Source organism: Salmo salar, chromosome 09 (genome assembly GCF_965601325.2).
Source record: "Salmo salar chromosome 09, fSalSal1, whole genome shotgun sequence".
Lineage (NCBI taxonomy): Eukaryota > Metazoa > Chordata > Actinopteri > Salmoniformes > Salmonidae > Salmo > Salmo salar.
The window spans coordinates 74,944,049-74,958,966 of record NC_138299.1 but is presented as its reverse complement, the minus strand read 5'-3'; the positions used below and the strand labels follow the sequence as shown (position 1 = coordinate 74,958,966).

General features: G+C 41.2%; 2 protein-coding genes across 2 annotated transcripts; both read left to right on the top strand.

Moving 5' to 3' along the window:
* Positions 1–602: 602 nt before the first annotated feature.
* On the top strand, positions 603–10,847 carry LOC106611748 (solute carrier family 25 member 43). Its single transcript, XM_014212289.3, has 5 exons — positions 603–1,278; positions 6,558–6,799; positions 7,181–7,353; positions 8,899–9,033; positions 9,502–10,847. The coding sequence occupies exons 1-5, from the start codon at positions 1,007–1,009 to the stop codon at positions 9,703–9,705; spliced, it is 1,026 nt and encodes a 341-aa protein (XP_014067764.1). The 5' UTR covers positions 603–1,006; the 3' UTR covers positions 9,706–10,847.
* Positions 10,848–11,866: 1,019 nt separating this feature from the next.
* LOC106611749 (ADP/ATP translocase 2) lies at positions 11,867–14,643 on the top strand. Its single transcript, XM_014212291.3, has 4 exons — positions 11,867–12,141; positions 13,294–13,777; positions 13,900–14,040; positions 14,174–14,643. The coding sequence occupies exons 1-4, from the start codon at positions 12,031–12,033 to the stop codon at positions 14,329–14,331; spliced, it is 894 nt and encodes a 297-aa protein (XP_014067766.1). The 5' UTR covers positions 11,867–12,030; the 3' UTR covers positions 14,332–14,643.
* Positions 14,644–14,918: the final 275 nt, after the last annotated feature.

Here is a 14,918-nt window from a genome sequence, read left to right as displayed (position 1 = left end):
GCGTAGAAACACTTCATCCGGTCTAACGTTCGTCACGCGCCGAACTGCGCATGCATGCCGTCATATCGAACGCTCTACTTCGATGTACTGTAGTTTTGGACGAAAATACAAACTTGTCAGTTTTTCACTTTCACGAGGTTGGAGTAATAATACGTTCAACGACATAATACATTGGCTCCAATCTAGGTTGTGCCTTTACATTTCGATAAAATTAACACCATTTCATTTCTCAAATCCCGGGTTGGTCTGCTTCGCAAGCGTTCCCAGATTTCTCGCGATGTTGCGCTTCTGGGTTTAGAAACTCTGCGGTAAAGTACAGTACGTTTTGGTCTCCCAAGTGGCGCAGCTGTCAAAGGCACTGCATCACAGTGCTAGAAGCGTCACTACAGACCCTGGTTTGATTCCAGGCGGTATCACAACTGGCCGTGATTGTGAGTCCCATCGGGCGTCGGACAATTGGAATAGTGTCGTCCGGGTTAGGGTTTGGCCGAGTTAGGCCATCATTGTAAATACTAATTGCCTAGTTAAATACAAAATAAAAACGTTAATACATTAAATAGCCACCAGAGGACACACTTTTTCCTGGATGAGAACCTTGATGTCCCCACGCCTGCCCAGTGCATTCAGTATCGGCCATGTCAGGTTGCTAGACAGAATACAGCTTTTGTCAAATGTGATGTAAAAAGTTTTTGTTTTTTTTGCATTTTAGCTAACCCTTAACCTTTCACAAATCGTAACTTAATTATCCTATCCTGCTGCGTAAATTCTCATTAACCTGATATAAAAAGTCAAATTTGACAAAAGCTTTATCCCTTCTAGACAAAACCCTCAGTACCCCCTCCCCTCAGACCAACGTGACAGGAATCAGAATTGCGGATGACGGTGCCGCTGGGTCTTGTTTTCAGTTGGCCTTAGATAAACAAGCGGTGCTGCTGGTCCTACAGACAATATACCGATGAGGTAGTAGAATCGGCTAGGGAAGTCGGTTACATACAGAGCTAGAGTAATGGCAACAGTTAAACCAGATGACAGACTGACAAGTTCTCAGGGCTTTATGTGCGTTGGTTTTTCGGGAGTTTTCAGTAAAACTGTCACGTCGCCTCTGGAGTTGGTGAAAATCAAGAGTCAAGTAGGCACATTTCACTGTAAAAAAGGCTTTCTGCACAGCTTTCTTGTCATCTACCAGAATGAAGGCCTACGAGGATTTTGGAAGGGAAACCTCGTCTCCTGTCTCCGCCTGTTTCCTTACAGCGCCGTCCATTTGGCAACATACAAACAGTGAGTGAATAAACAATGTGTTGTTTCTGAGTTCTAAGTTTATTTTAGACAACTATCTATAACGTTAGAGCAGGTGTGGGCAATTCCAGTCCTCAGGGGCCTGATTGGTGTCCGTTTTTCCCCCCGCCAACACACTGACTCAAACAATCAGTAGCTTAAGTTTTAGAATTTGATTATTCAGCTGTGTTTGCTAGGGGTGGAGAAAAAGTGTGACACAAATCAGGCCCCGAGGACTAGAGTTGCCCACCCCTGCGTTAGAACAAGCCGTACCAGCGCTGAGACACACGCATTTGACGCTCTCACGGCACACCTCTTATCTCACGCATTGAAAAGTACAGCTTTTATTAGTCCATTGTGTAGTCAGCGCTTTAACTGTGCTCCAAATCATTTTGAAATCCGAGCGCCTGCAATTTAAAATCACGAGTGAAATCTCAATGTCCTGTCTTGTCGCGGCACATTGAAGCATATGATTGGTCTAGTTATGTAAAGGATAAAGGGGATTGGATTCGCGTTTTAAAGAAACGCCCCTCAAGATTAAAGTGGAGTTGAATGGAGAGAACGTTTTCCACTGAGTTTATAAAAATGTCAAGTTCAGTTGCGTTGTTTTATGTACAATGTTGTCAGCAAAATTAGGTTGCTGTTACTCCCGTCCCTATTGCAGAATGCAGTCTTTTGACAGCATGTACTAGAGTCGATTTAATCCACTCTTGCATTAGTCCCCTCGTTTGGTTATTGGAATTTATGCTGTTACAACTAACAAGCAGCAGAAAGACCTACAGTATGTTTTAGCAGGGAAGTTTGGTAGGGTGACCTGATTTGTAACTATGGAAATCATTTTGTTAGATTGTAAACCTAAATGTGTACATTTGATACTAGAGGGGGTACAATAAATAAAACAATTTGGGTAGAGTAGTGAAGGATTTATGTAAAATTTTATGAACTAGATTTTATTAGGTATTTACTTTATTTAGTCTGATCAGTGGAACAATTCTCATTCTTAACAAAGGGATAAAATATAGGGTAATTACTGTGCTTGTCAGCAAGAACATGGCTCTTATTCTCCACACTTAATTTATTATTCCACTTCTTCCCAATTTTTGCCAGAATAACCACATATTTGAAATCTGATATCCCTACTTGTTTCTTTGAAAGTTCATTATGAGGATATGGCTTCAAAAATACATTCATTGACAGTTTTGACTAAATCATACAAAAAGCATTGGATATTAAATGCTACAGGAATTAAATATAATTTGACAATTTAGTATTGTGCAAATGCAAAGCAGAGATGGTAGGGGGACTCAACTCAAACGCATCATTTTCTGTCTATGTAGAGTAAAATTATGGCAAAGATCTTCAACTATTATAGTAGGCATAAACCACATGAATATTGATATTCATTTGATTTTTCTTGAAGGTTGGATGATCTTGAGACATTGTTATAACAAGAACATTTTCAAACACCCAGCACTTGGGAAACAGATCAGGGAAGGCCAACCTTCCTGGGGAGCCAGCAGGATTTTCTTCCAGAACTATTTTAAAAAAGGAGTTCACCCAAATTACAAAATGTTTGTGTCCTTACCTCGAAAGCAGTCTATGGACAAGACGACTGCAATCTATAATTTGGTTACCATATGCCATTACTATTTCCTGTGCAGAGCCTTGGTATAGTGGTAACACTCCCCTTGCACGGGTCTCATACAACTTTCCACCTGAGAACAGAGATCAATCCCTGCTTTCAACCTTCCCACAGCTTCTAGCATTTGCCAATCTCATTTCATTACTGTATGTATAAAGTGTCAAACCACCTAAAAAATATTTGCATACTTTACATTTTATTCCTCCAAAATCTTGATGTAACAAAGCGGTCTACTTTGAGTGTTCATTTAATGTTCAAAGCATCATGATGCACCTACTTTTCCACCCTGGTCATAGGCCTAAGCCATGTCAAAATACATAGAATTGCAGGAAATTAGCTTTAAAACAGTAAAAAAAAAAAAAAAATCCCCAGTGTAGGGATTGTGCCAGGGGGCAATGAAATTCACTTATCAAATCTCACTCCAAGCTTTCTTCAAAAGTTGGCTGCCCTGCAGTATACTGAACAACAATATAAATGTAACATGAAAAGTGTTGGTCCCATGTTTCATGAGCAACATTTTCTATACTCACAAAAAGCTTGTTTTTCTCAAATGTTGTGCACAAATTAGTTTACAACCCTGTTAGTGAGCATTTCTCTCTTGCCAAGATAATCCATCTGCCTCACAGGTGTGGCAAATCAAGAAGCTGATTAAACGGCATGATCATAAAAGGCCACTCTAAAATGTGCAGTTATGTCATACAACACAATGCCACATATGTGTCAAGTTTTGTGCAATTGGCATGCCGAATGCAGGAATGTCCCCTAGAGCTGTTACCAGAGAATTGAATGTTAATTTCTCTACCATAAGCTGCCTCCAATGTCATTTTAGAGAATTTATCAGCTGAAAATGTCCCAGTTCTTCCATGGCCTGCATACTCACCAGACATGTCACCCATTGAGCATGTTTGGGATGCTCTGGATTGACATGTACGAGAGCATATTCCAGTTCACCTCCAATATCCAGCAACTTCGCACAACCACTGATTAGTGGGACAGCCTTCCACAGGCCAGAATCAACAGCCTGATCATCTCTATTCAAAGGAGATGTGTCGAACTGCATGAGACAAATGGTGGTAACACCAGATACTGACTGGTTTTCTGATCCACGCCCCTACCTTTAAAAAAAAAAAAAAGTATTTGTGACCATGTGAAATCCTTAAATGAACTGTAACTGAAATCAGTGTAATTACCATGCTAGCTAGCTAACATTAATCAACCAGGCTGATAAGGCTTGTTTGGGACAAAGAAAGAACGAGCGCATCTTTTTACTGGGTTTACATACAGTACCAGTCAAAAGTTTGGACACACCTACTCATTTCAGGGTTTTTCTTTATTTTTACTATATTCTACATTGTAGAATAACACAGAAGACCTCTAAACTATGAAATAACACATGGAATCATGTAGTAACCAAAGTGTTAAACAAATCAAAATATATTTGAGATTCTTCAAATTAGCCACACTGCCTTAATGACAGCTTTGCACACTCTTGGCATTCTCTCAACTAGCTTCATAAGGTAGTCACAGACATCTCAACATCAACTGTTCAGAGGAGACTCTGAATCAGGACTTCATGGTCTGATTCACCACTACTAAGGGACACAAATAAGGAGAGACTTGCTTGGGCCAAGAAACATGAGCAATGGACATTAGACTGGTGAAAATCTGTCCTTTGGTCTGATGAGTACAAATTTGAGGTTTTGGTTCCAACCGCCATGTCTTTGAGACACAGAGTAGGTGAACGGATGATGTTTGCATGTGTGATTCCCACCGTGAAGCATGGAGGAGGAGGTGTGATGGTGTTATCAGCAAAGCACCGCCACACCGTCAGTGCTTTATTTAGAATTCAAGGCACACTTAACCAGCATGGCTACCACAGCATTCTGCAGCGATACGCCATCCCACTTGGTAAGTGCTTTGTAGGACTATCATTTCTTTTTCAATAGGACAAGCACCCAAAACACTCCAGGCTGTGTAAGGGCTATTTGACCAAGAAGGAGAGTGATGGAATGCTGCGTCAGATGACCTGGCCTCCACAGTCCCTCGACCTCAACCCAATTGAGATGGTTTGGGATGAATTGGACCACAGAGTGAAGGAAAAGCAGCCAACATGTACTCAGCATATGTGGGAACTCCTTCAAGACTGTTGGAAAAGCATTCCAGGTGAAGCTGGTTGAGAGTGCCAAGATTGTGCAAAGCTCTCATCAAGGCAAAGGGTGGCTATTTTGAAGAATATTAAATATGTTTAACACTTTTTGGGGTTAGTACATGATTCCATATGTGTTATTTCATAGTTTTGATGTCTTCATTATTATTCTACAATGTAGAAAATAGTAAAAATAAAAACTCTTGAATGAGTAGGTGTGTCAACTTTAGGCTGGTACTATATTTGCTAAGACCAATAGATTATATGATTACTTAGCTAGACGTAGTTTGAAATGAACACATCTGCGGAACCGGTATTATTGTTGCTCTACCGTGGAGCATTATAGTTATTAAATCCAACTCACTTCCGCTGTTTTTAGATTCCTTCTATTCTGACCAATCAGATGGTTTTGAAAACTCAGCCAACTATGGTGTCACTTCAGAGAAAAACACGCTGGTTTTAGTTGTGTAATCCCACTTTACCATTCCACTTGACATACCCAAATCTAACTGCCTGTAGCTCAGGACCTAAAGCAAGGATATGCATATTCTTGATTCCATTTGAAAGGAAACACTTTGAAGTTTGTGGAAATGTGAAATTAATGTAGGAGAATATAACACATTAGAACTGGTAAAAGATAATACAAAGTAAAACCAAGAGATGCAAGGGAAACCATAATGTATTATTCCAGCCCAGGTTGCAATTTAAATTTTGGCCACTAAATGGCAGCAGTGTGTGCAACGTTTTAGACTGATCCAATGAACCATTGTATGTCTGTTTTGTATCAAGACTGCCCAAATGTGCCTAATTGGTTTAATAACTTCAAGTTCCTAACTGTGTACTCTCCTCAAACAATGGCATGGTATTCATTCACTGTAATAGCTACTGTAAATTGGACAGTGCAGTTAGATTATCAAAAATGTAAGCTTTCTGCCCATATCAGATATGTTTATGTCCTGGGAAATTTTCTTGTTACTTACAACCTCATGCTAATCGCTTTAGCTTACGTTAGCTCAACCGTCCCGTGGGGGACCCACCGATCCTGTAGAGGTTCAGTAAATCAGGTGTTAACAAAAGGCACATATGACATGGCACAAGGGGGAGCTCAGAACTAGTTTTTACCCTTAAGTGTGTATATTACTGTATTTACACTTGGAATATCGCTTTTCAATAGCAAATGTTCACAAATCACTGGAGAACGTCTTTAATATTCTGTTATGGTGGATTCTCAATGGAGAACGTGATATTTGCATAGTATGTTTACTCTCTATGAAAAATTAAAGCTGTTCTTGAATTAGATGCTCTGTTAGTTATGTAACACAGTTACTTATTTCTATAATTTCTGGACGTATCGTATTGATAAACATGAAGCCATAATCATACATATATTCACTGGCTATACCTGCCTCGCATGCATTGATGAAAGTAAATACATTTTCAAGATCAAAATTATTTAGAACCAAAACGTTGACCTCTGTTTTTTTGGCTTTCCAGTATCGTCCACCTCCACATGGATGAATTGGGCTACATCTCTCAGTGGAGGGCCATTTTGGCTGGTGGGCTAGCTGGTGTAAGTGCTGCACTGGCCACGTACCCTCTGGAGGTGGCAGAGACTCGCCTCATAGCTCAGAACTGCAGAGAGCCCACATACAGGGGGGTGGTCCACACGCTCTCCAAGATATACCAGACCGAAGGCCTTCGAACACTCTACAGTGGATTCTCTCTCACAGTCCTAGGTACACATGTTTGTATACTACAGAAATGTGGAGAAAGATCTTCCTAAGAAAAGCCACATAATGATTCAGTATAACTCAACGTTTCCCAAAATCGGTCCTGGGGACCTTAAGGGGTGTATGTTTTTTTGTTTTTTTGTCCTAGTACTACAGAACTGATTCAAATAATCAACTCATCAAGCTTTTTAGTTTGGGAAACGCTGGTATAACTATAAAGTGTCCGGAGTCTGCTTACTTGTGAAACACCCTTTGCCCCTCTTAGAACCTCTTGAGTTTTCATTGTTTTTAAATTTAGAACAGCCAAACAAATCATATTTATTTCAAGAGTTTATTTAGGTTGTTCTATGGGGCATGGCTAGTAACTGTGGATCTATTCTTCTGCAGGTGCGTTTCCCTTCTCCATTGGTTGCTATGCAGTCTACGTCAACTTGGATAAGCTGTGGCGGGAGCCCCAATTCCAGTTCACTCCACTACAGAACTTCATAAATGGCTGCTTAGCGGCAGGAATAGCTCAAACCTTCTCCTACCCCTTTGAAACTGTAAAAAGGAAAATGCAGGTAAGGGCCATTTTATGAGATGTAACCAGATTGGTAATACCACATCTGTCCATAAGGTGGCGGATTTGTACTGGTACCTCTTACCAGTACATACTGGTAGTAAAACACTTGTCCTTGATAAAATAGCCCTCGAGTGCATCTGTTTTTTTCTACTTTATAAACAAAATGCAACATAGAAGCTTAGAAATTATCCCCAAAATATAATTACACTTTCAAAGTTTCTAAAATAAGATTAGGAAGACAGTTTCTTTGTACACTTTATAAACAATACATTTCAATAACTATTGTAAGTTAAGTTACCATAGTTTGAGCCCAAGTATAAGTTAATGTCTCTCCTCACGTGGCCTTCTCTCTATGTATAAGAGGGTTCAGTAGGACTTTTATGAAGGACAGAATACTACATCCGTTTTCATCAACGTGTTGTTAATGACCTCAAGGTGCTCCGGCAGCTGAGAATGTGAACGCTGTTCAGGGTCTGCCTGCAATATAGATAAGTTCTCTAAATATAGCTGGCAGCTATCACACAGTGGACAAGCACACTCCTAATTGAGAAGCCAATAAAACAAACTGAACCTCTCTTTAATCCCCTCTGCCTAGTTTCAGACATACAGAACCAACACAACTACATGTATTCAAATGAATCTAAGGCTGCAGCCACAAATACTTTTTATTCACATGTTGCATAGAAGTCTATCTGATGATTAGGGCAAAACAAGAAGTGTCAAGTAGAAACAGATGACACAACCCATAAGCGAGAATGTTTTTAAAGGAGCTTGCTTGAGGCATGGATGCAGTTATTGTTTCACTCAGCAGCCAGTATAGCATTTCCTTAACAAACCCAGACTTTGAAATCTATAAAGGCCCTGTGACTGGGACTGTTGTCTTTGGGGGAAGTTCTTCTCTTGGATTGAAGTGCCCTCTAAAATGAGGATGCATCCAGTGCCGAGCCAGTTAAGTGGTTAATGCTTGACAAAGCGAGAGAACATTTTGTTTTGGGATGTGCATATATGGACATCCGGTGAAAATACTGCCTGAGACCACACCCACATTTGCTCAGTTCATTTGCTTATATCAAAATATTGAGTCATGCGACATCCAAGTTACAAATGTCCCTTAGCACAGATCCCTGGTCAGTTTGCGCAATTATCAAACATTTGAGGAATTTCCATTCATGGAATAATTCCATTCATTCCATAGTCTCTTACTACTTGGATCACACACACGCTTTTATGTAGGTCAGTGCTATCCGGGATCCTTGGGACATCCGTACCATAAACCTTACCCTTACCATTTTCAATGTCAACTTCAATTGAAGTTGACATTTAAAATGGTAAAGGGGTAGGGATGTCCCAAAGATTCCGGATAGCACTGACCCTTTTATGGGTTGGTCCCAAATATCTGTCATTTATTGATCCTAAATGTATTTATATTGGTGCTCTCCGGGGTCACTTTCCTAGTAACTGGTCTAACTGTAAAACGCTCTCATTACATAATGAAGTGTCATAACTCCTCTAATCAGGAATTTTTGTCCTCGTTTATCGCCAGGCCCAGAATCCTCGGCTCCCGCATTACGGTGGGGCCGATGTCCACTTCACTGGAATGCTGGACTGCTTCAGGCAGGTGATCAGAAACAAGGGCATCCTGACGCTGTGGAGTGGCATCACGGCCAACATGGTCAAGGTATGACAACCTATGTCATGTTCCCATTATTTATTTTTCCATTAGCCTATTATCGTACTGATTTCTTGTGCTCTAACCCCCACCCCTCTACTAGTTCTCCTCTGTCCTGTCTGCTGTAGAGATGGTAATATACAGTCAACACACCTATATCAAACCGAGGGAGAGATCCCTTTTGTGAATTACCAACAAAGCATATTACAAGTTGGCTGACGTGGGTCTGTTTCTGGAACGGCATGCACTGCGCTCATTTTTCATCTCCAAATGGCTTTTCACGATGGCAGTGAAGTTGTTTGGTTTACTGGTGTAAAATCTCCTCTCATGAACAGTCTAACAATTAAATTGTGGACAAGATAATTATAACCAGGCCCTACCATCAGGGCAGATTCTAACCTACCTCTTCACATTTTACACAGAGATACTTCAAAAGCTATTGAGCCCACTGACATTTTCCCTGTTTTTCCTCCTTAGATTGTCCCTTACTTTGGCCTTCTCTTCAGCTGCTTTGAGATGTGCAAGCAGGTCTGTCTGTACCGCAACGGGTACATTGTGTCTCCATTGAGCTATAAGTTGGCACCAGGAGTGGACCAGAGCATGGGTCCCACTGAGGTAGAAGAGGTGAAACGGTACCTGAAGAATAGGAGTTTTCAGTCACAGCAAGGAAGTCGCTGGTAAAACTAGTGGAACAAAAACGTCTGGATTTCTGAAGGGGATGATCATCATTAGTATAGGAAAGTGTCTGAATGATTGTGGAAAGGAGTCAGGAATATTTGTTGGAATGCTTCAATGCTTTGAAGATGACAATTTGGTTGATGTCAGGTCTTTTACAGCTTTGTGTTTGTGTATTAGCAACCATTTCAGAATCAGAGGTAGATCCATTGATATTTGAAAGTTGCAATGCAATCATAGGAATTGCACTTCTATACTTAACACATGGAAAAAACTTTAAGTTTGTTCAGCAATTCCTCATTCAGAGTTAAAGTATTTTTTTATGAAACAGTTTTTTGACAGTTCTCTGTGTTATTACTACAGTTTATTCATGCTTATGGGCTGCAGGTAGCCTAGAGGCTAAGAGCTTTGGGACAGTAAGCGAAAAGTTGCTGGTTTCAATCCCTGAGCTGCCGATGTGCCATTGAGCAAGGCACTTAACCCTAATTGCTCCTGTAAATCGCTCTTGATAACAGCGTCTGCTAAATTACTATTTTTAAATGTTACGGCGCTGACCTGGTTCTAACAATGGTCTTGGCCTTACGTAATGGCCATGAAGTGGAACACAAAGCACAAACCTGTTTATAAAATGGAATTATCTTACAATGCAAATGAATGCTTTTTTCATTATATTTGTAATGTAGTAATGACTATTTTAACAGACTTGGGTATATCATGTTTATGTGCCTTAAGGTTTCCTTTATTGATTATAGGGCTTATTTTGACGACTGTTTTAATTATGATTGGTAGTTATGTAATTATTCACACAAGTATCTGAGTCGAAGCCATTAATCAGTTAACTTTCATAGCACATACTGTATCGTGTGTTGTGAACCTAGCAATAAGATTGTAACTGAAGCACTTCAGTGTCACTGAGAATTAAAGGGGAAAGGAAACACTAGGCTTTAGAATGCCAGTTCACTGTAACTAACTCCTAAAGTGTTTCCATTCCCCTTTAAGATTACATGTATATGGTATGTAATACATTTGATGGATGAAACTATGAAATGTATAATGAATTATTTTAGATTGAGATGATTCAGAATCATTGAAGTAAATTTTACTTGAACAGTCATTGTAATGCACAAATAAACTCCTTTGCTAAGCAAGGTGGTGTGGCTCTCCTGAACATGGGTTGACAATGTATGGATGACAACACAAATTCCATTTCTACTACAAAGGAAATGAATGGAGCAATTTCTCCCTGAGTATCATATTTGTCAGGACACTACATTCAGAAGAATGTCTCTGATGGAAATGTTGAATACAGATTACAGAATGGGTGTACACATGTGGTTCTCTCCTTCATGATTTCTATCTCTATCTTAAAGGTGCACCCTACAGAAAACACCCTAGTCAGGAGACTGTAACCTGATCAGCTACTGTTCCCCCAGTGCGAGCTGACCCCACCACCTTATTACAGTAGGCCTGTAGACAGCAGAATTTAATTTTCCCAAAAGATGTAATGGATATTTGAGGAGCAGATGCATTTTTATTTATTTTTTCCCAAGGAAGTTTGATCACAGGACTGCCTATCATTGTCACTTTGTAGGACTGTAAGATCAGTTGTGTCAATGTCATAATATAACATATCAGATATGATTGACCATGGCATTTTATCTAAAAGGAATTTTGAGAAACTGCAGAGTCAAGGACATTTTAACCTGGTGGGATGACTTTTCCCCCTGTATCTAAGTGTCCTCTGGCTCTCACAGCTGATGATTAACACAGAGTAGTAGACAGGAGTTTCAGCTGCTCCAAGCTGCCATGCTTTTCACATGACCTTGTGTCCAGAACTCAACCTAAAGTTGGTAAGGCATAAGCAAGGTTTGATGAGTGTTATTCACTCCCCATCAACCATGTAGGCGTACTGCACTTACAACCTATTGAATGACATGAAAGCAAAAAGTACTATTTTAAACTTTGGATATAACTTTTATCACGTTTATTATTATAGGCCAACCTTTCATGTATGATATTAATTAAATGTTTATTTAGAAATACTTTTGAGCAGAGGCCAACAACGCAGTTTAATTGAAATTCACGAAGACGGGACAAATCTCATCTTTCAGCCGAGGGGACAATCATTAAAATAGGTTTCCGCCCACTAAATCCACTAGCGCACCAATGGCAGGCCGCCTTCCAGCTCCCGTTTTGTCTCGCGAACACAGTGGTATTAAATCCTCTCTCAACTAAATGGATCGGCCATTTCGACTGAGCCGGTATACCCCAGCAGTCCTTTCGTTGAACGGGAAGGTTTCCGTGTAACAACGTCCTCGATAACAACCGAAAATGAATGAGACCGTCATCTCGTTCGGCAAGGACTTCTTGGCTGGTGGTATTTCCGCTGCCATCTCCAAAACAGCTGTAGCCCCTATTGAAAGAATCAAGCTGCTTCTTCAGGTACGTTTGACTGGCTTTTCAGAAATGTAATGGACTGATGTTAGCCCTTGACTCTGCAGTTTCTCTCAAGATCACGATCTCCTTTCAAATAAAATGCAATACCCTTTCAGATCAAATGGCATGGTCAAACAGATTTGTCAATTATCATGTCAGTTATATTAATATATCTAACGTTAATGTTATTAGTGACATTGACAGTAAGTTAACTAGTTAGCGAGCTCCTAACGTAACTTAACTAATGACATTGGTGCGTTGCGAAGATGCGAGTGACCCTTCCATTTTGGTCCCTCTTAGCGTGCCGTGAGATCACTTGAGACTGTCAGTTCAGTAGTAGACCGGTGTCTTGGTATTTGGCTTAACTAGTTTGAAACTTGCTTGTTGCCAAGGACTATTTCGCAACCACGCAAGTTAAGTTGACTTGTAAGAGACACCGTGTTCGTCTTATGATCAATGTCATCCCTACTACTCAAATTTGTGTCCTTACCCATTGTCATCAAATATGGCGCAGCTGATAGTTATTAGGCCCTAGAAATGGCCAAGGTCGCAACAAACGGAGGCTTCATCCTGTGTGAACTGAGGCCTAGCGAGCACCAAGCTCGTGCGGAGGCGGGTCCTTCTGCATTGTGAATGTTGAACGGCGAGATGTGATTGGTGCTGACTAGTTCCTGGATTTTAGCTACTACTATCCATGTACCGGTATCCACAATGTTGCCCTAGGGGTGGCAGGTAGCCAAGCGGTTAGTGTTGGACCAGTAATCGGAAAGTCGCTTCTTCTAAAACCCGAGCCGACAAGGTGAAAGATCTGGTGTGCCCTTGAGCAAAGCACTTAAACCTAATTTGCTCCAGGGGTGACCCTGTAAAACACATTTAGCTCTGGTGTATGTGACAAAACATTTTGTTTGCCCATGTTTCATTACCATGAGAAGCATCGACAGGGGTGTTGGCTACTTGTCTTTGTTTATTTAGTTGGTAGTTGTCAACTTTGCTAAGAACATTGTGCAATGATTGAAGGGCACACAACGTGTTGAACTCCCCATATAGCTAAGCCTTTTTGACATTTGTCATTAAACAGTTTTCTCTTCAAATGTTTTATATTTCGTAAATGTATAGTATAAGCAGAGGTGGGATTTTGATTTGTCTTTTTGATTACAGGTGCAACATGCTAGCAAACAGATCACCGTTGACAAGCAGTACAAGGGCATCATGGATTGCGTCGTCCGTATCCCCAAGGAGCAGGGCTTCCTGTCATTCTGGAGAGGGAACTTGGCCAACGTCATCAGATACTTCCCCACCCAGGCCCTCAACTTTGCATTCAAGGACAAATACAAGCAAATCTTCCTGGATGGCGTGGACAAGAAACAGTTCTGGAGATACTTCGCTGGTAACCTGGCCTCTGGCGGTGCTGCTGGAGCCACCTCCCTGTGTTTTGTGTACCCCCTCGACTTTGCCAGAACCCGACTGGCTGCTGATGTCGGTAAGGCCGGTGCTGGGCGTGAGTTCAACGGCCTGGGTGACTGCTTGAAGAAGATCTACAAGGCTGACGGTCTGAAGGGCCTGTACCAGGGCTTCTCCGTGTCTGTCCAGGGCATCATCATCTACAGAGCTTCTTACTTCGGCGTCTATGACACAGCCAAGGGTGAGTCCATTCGCTGCTCTGAGCACAAGCCTCAATCATCATATTTGAGTAGAGGATCTGCAAGTGTCTGTTTCAAAGAACATTAGAGCCTGCTTTAATCCTCTTGTTTTTTTTCTCTGTAGGCATGCTGCCAGATCCAAAGAACGCAAGTATCCTTGTCAGCTGGGCCATCGCGCAGTCTGTGACTGCAGTCGCCGGTCTTACATCCTACCCCTTTGATACCGTCCGTCGTCGTATGATGATGCAGTCTGGGCGCAAAGGAGGTAATTGTAAACTTTTGAACACTTGTCAGTTTTATGTTGTCTTCAGTCATGCTATCCACCAACATTGAGCTACATCTTGTGCGTACCATTCAGCCAAGGCAGAGGTATGACCTATTTTCCATGTGTTTTGCAGGTGACATCATGTACACTGGCACCATTGACTGCTGGAAGAAGATCGCGAGGGATGAGGGTGGCAAGGCCTTCTTCAAAGGAGCCTGGTCCAATGTTCTCCGAGGCATGGGTGGTGCCTTTGTGCTAGTTTTGTACGATGAGTTGAAGAAGGTCCTCTAAACTGTTTTTGTCCACCATAAATGTTGTGAGATGTTTAAACTGTAACATATCTTGTACAGTTGGAAGGACGGTCAAATTCCACCTTGTTTATAGGGACCAACTAGTATGTCGGTGCTAGTTGTACTGGGAAAATCGGTTCTGCACTTTTTAATTGGCCCATTGTTTGTTTTGTTTGCCCCCTCACCAGAATGTCATTCCCATAAAACAAAGGTAACTATGCCAGATCTTTAAATATCAACCTGTTTCATCCAGATGGTCTGTTTTTTAGTCAATACTGTAACAATAAAGGCAACCTACTGAATGAACCTACAATTAGCTTTTTACTTTGTGTCTGGAAGTAGCAACCCTGAATGGTGTGTAGTGATTCTCTTGGTTTCTCTTGAGAGCCAGCTGGTGTCTTATTCCTGGAGGTGTAACCTTACTCTCTGGGTTGTCCTCACCGGTTGTTGTTGGACTCCTGCCAAAGTCAGCTGACGAACTTGGACTGGCTCGGTGTAATCTATACAAACCGGTGATAAGGTTCCAAATACTGGCGACCTGAAAGAAAATGTTGCAGAGGGATTTATGACAAGTTGGTGGCTTAAGTT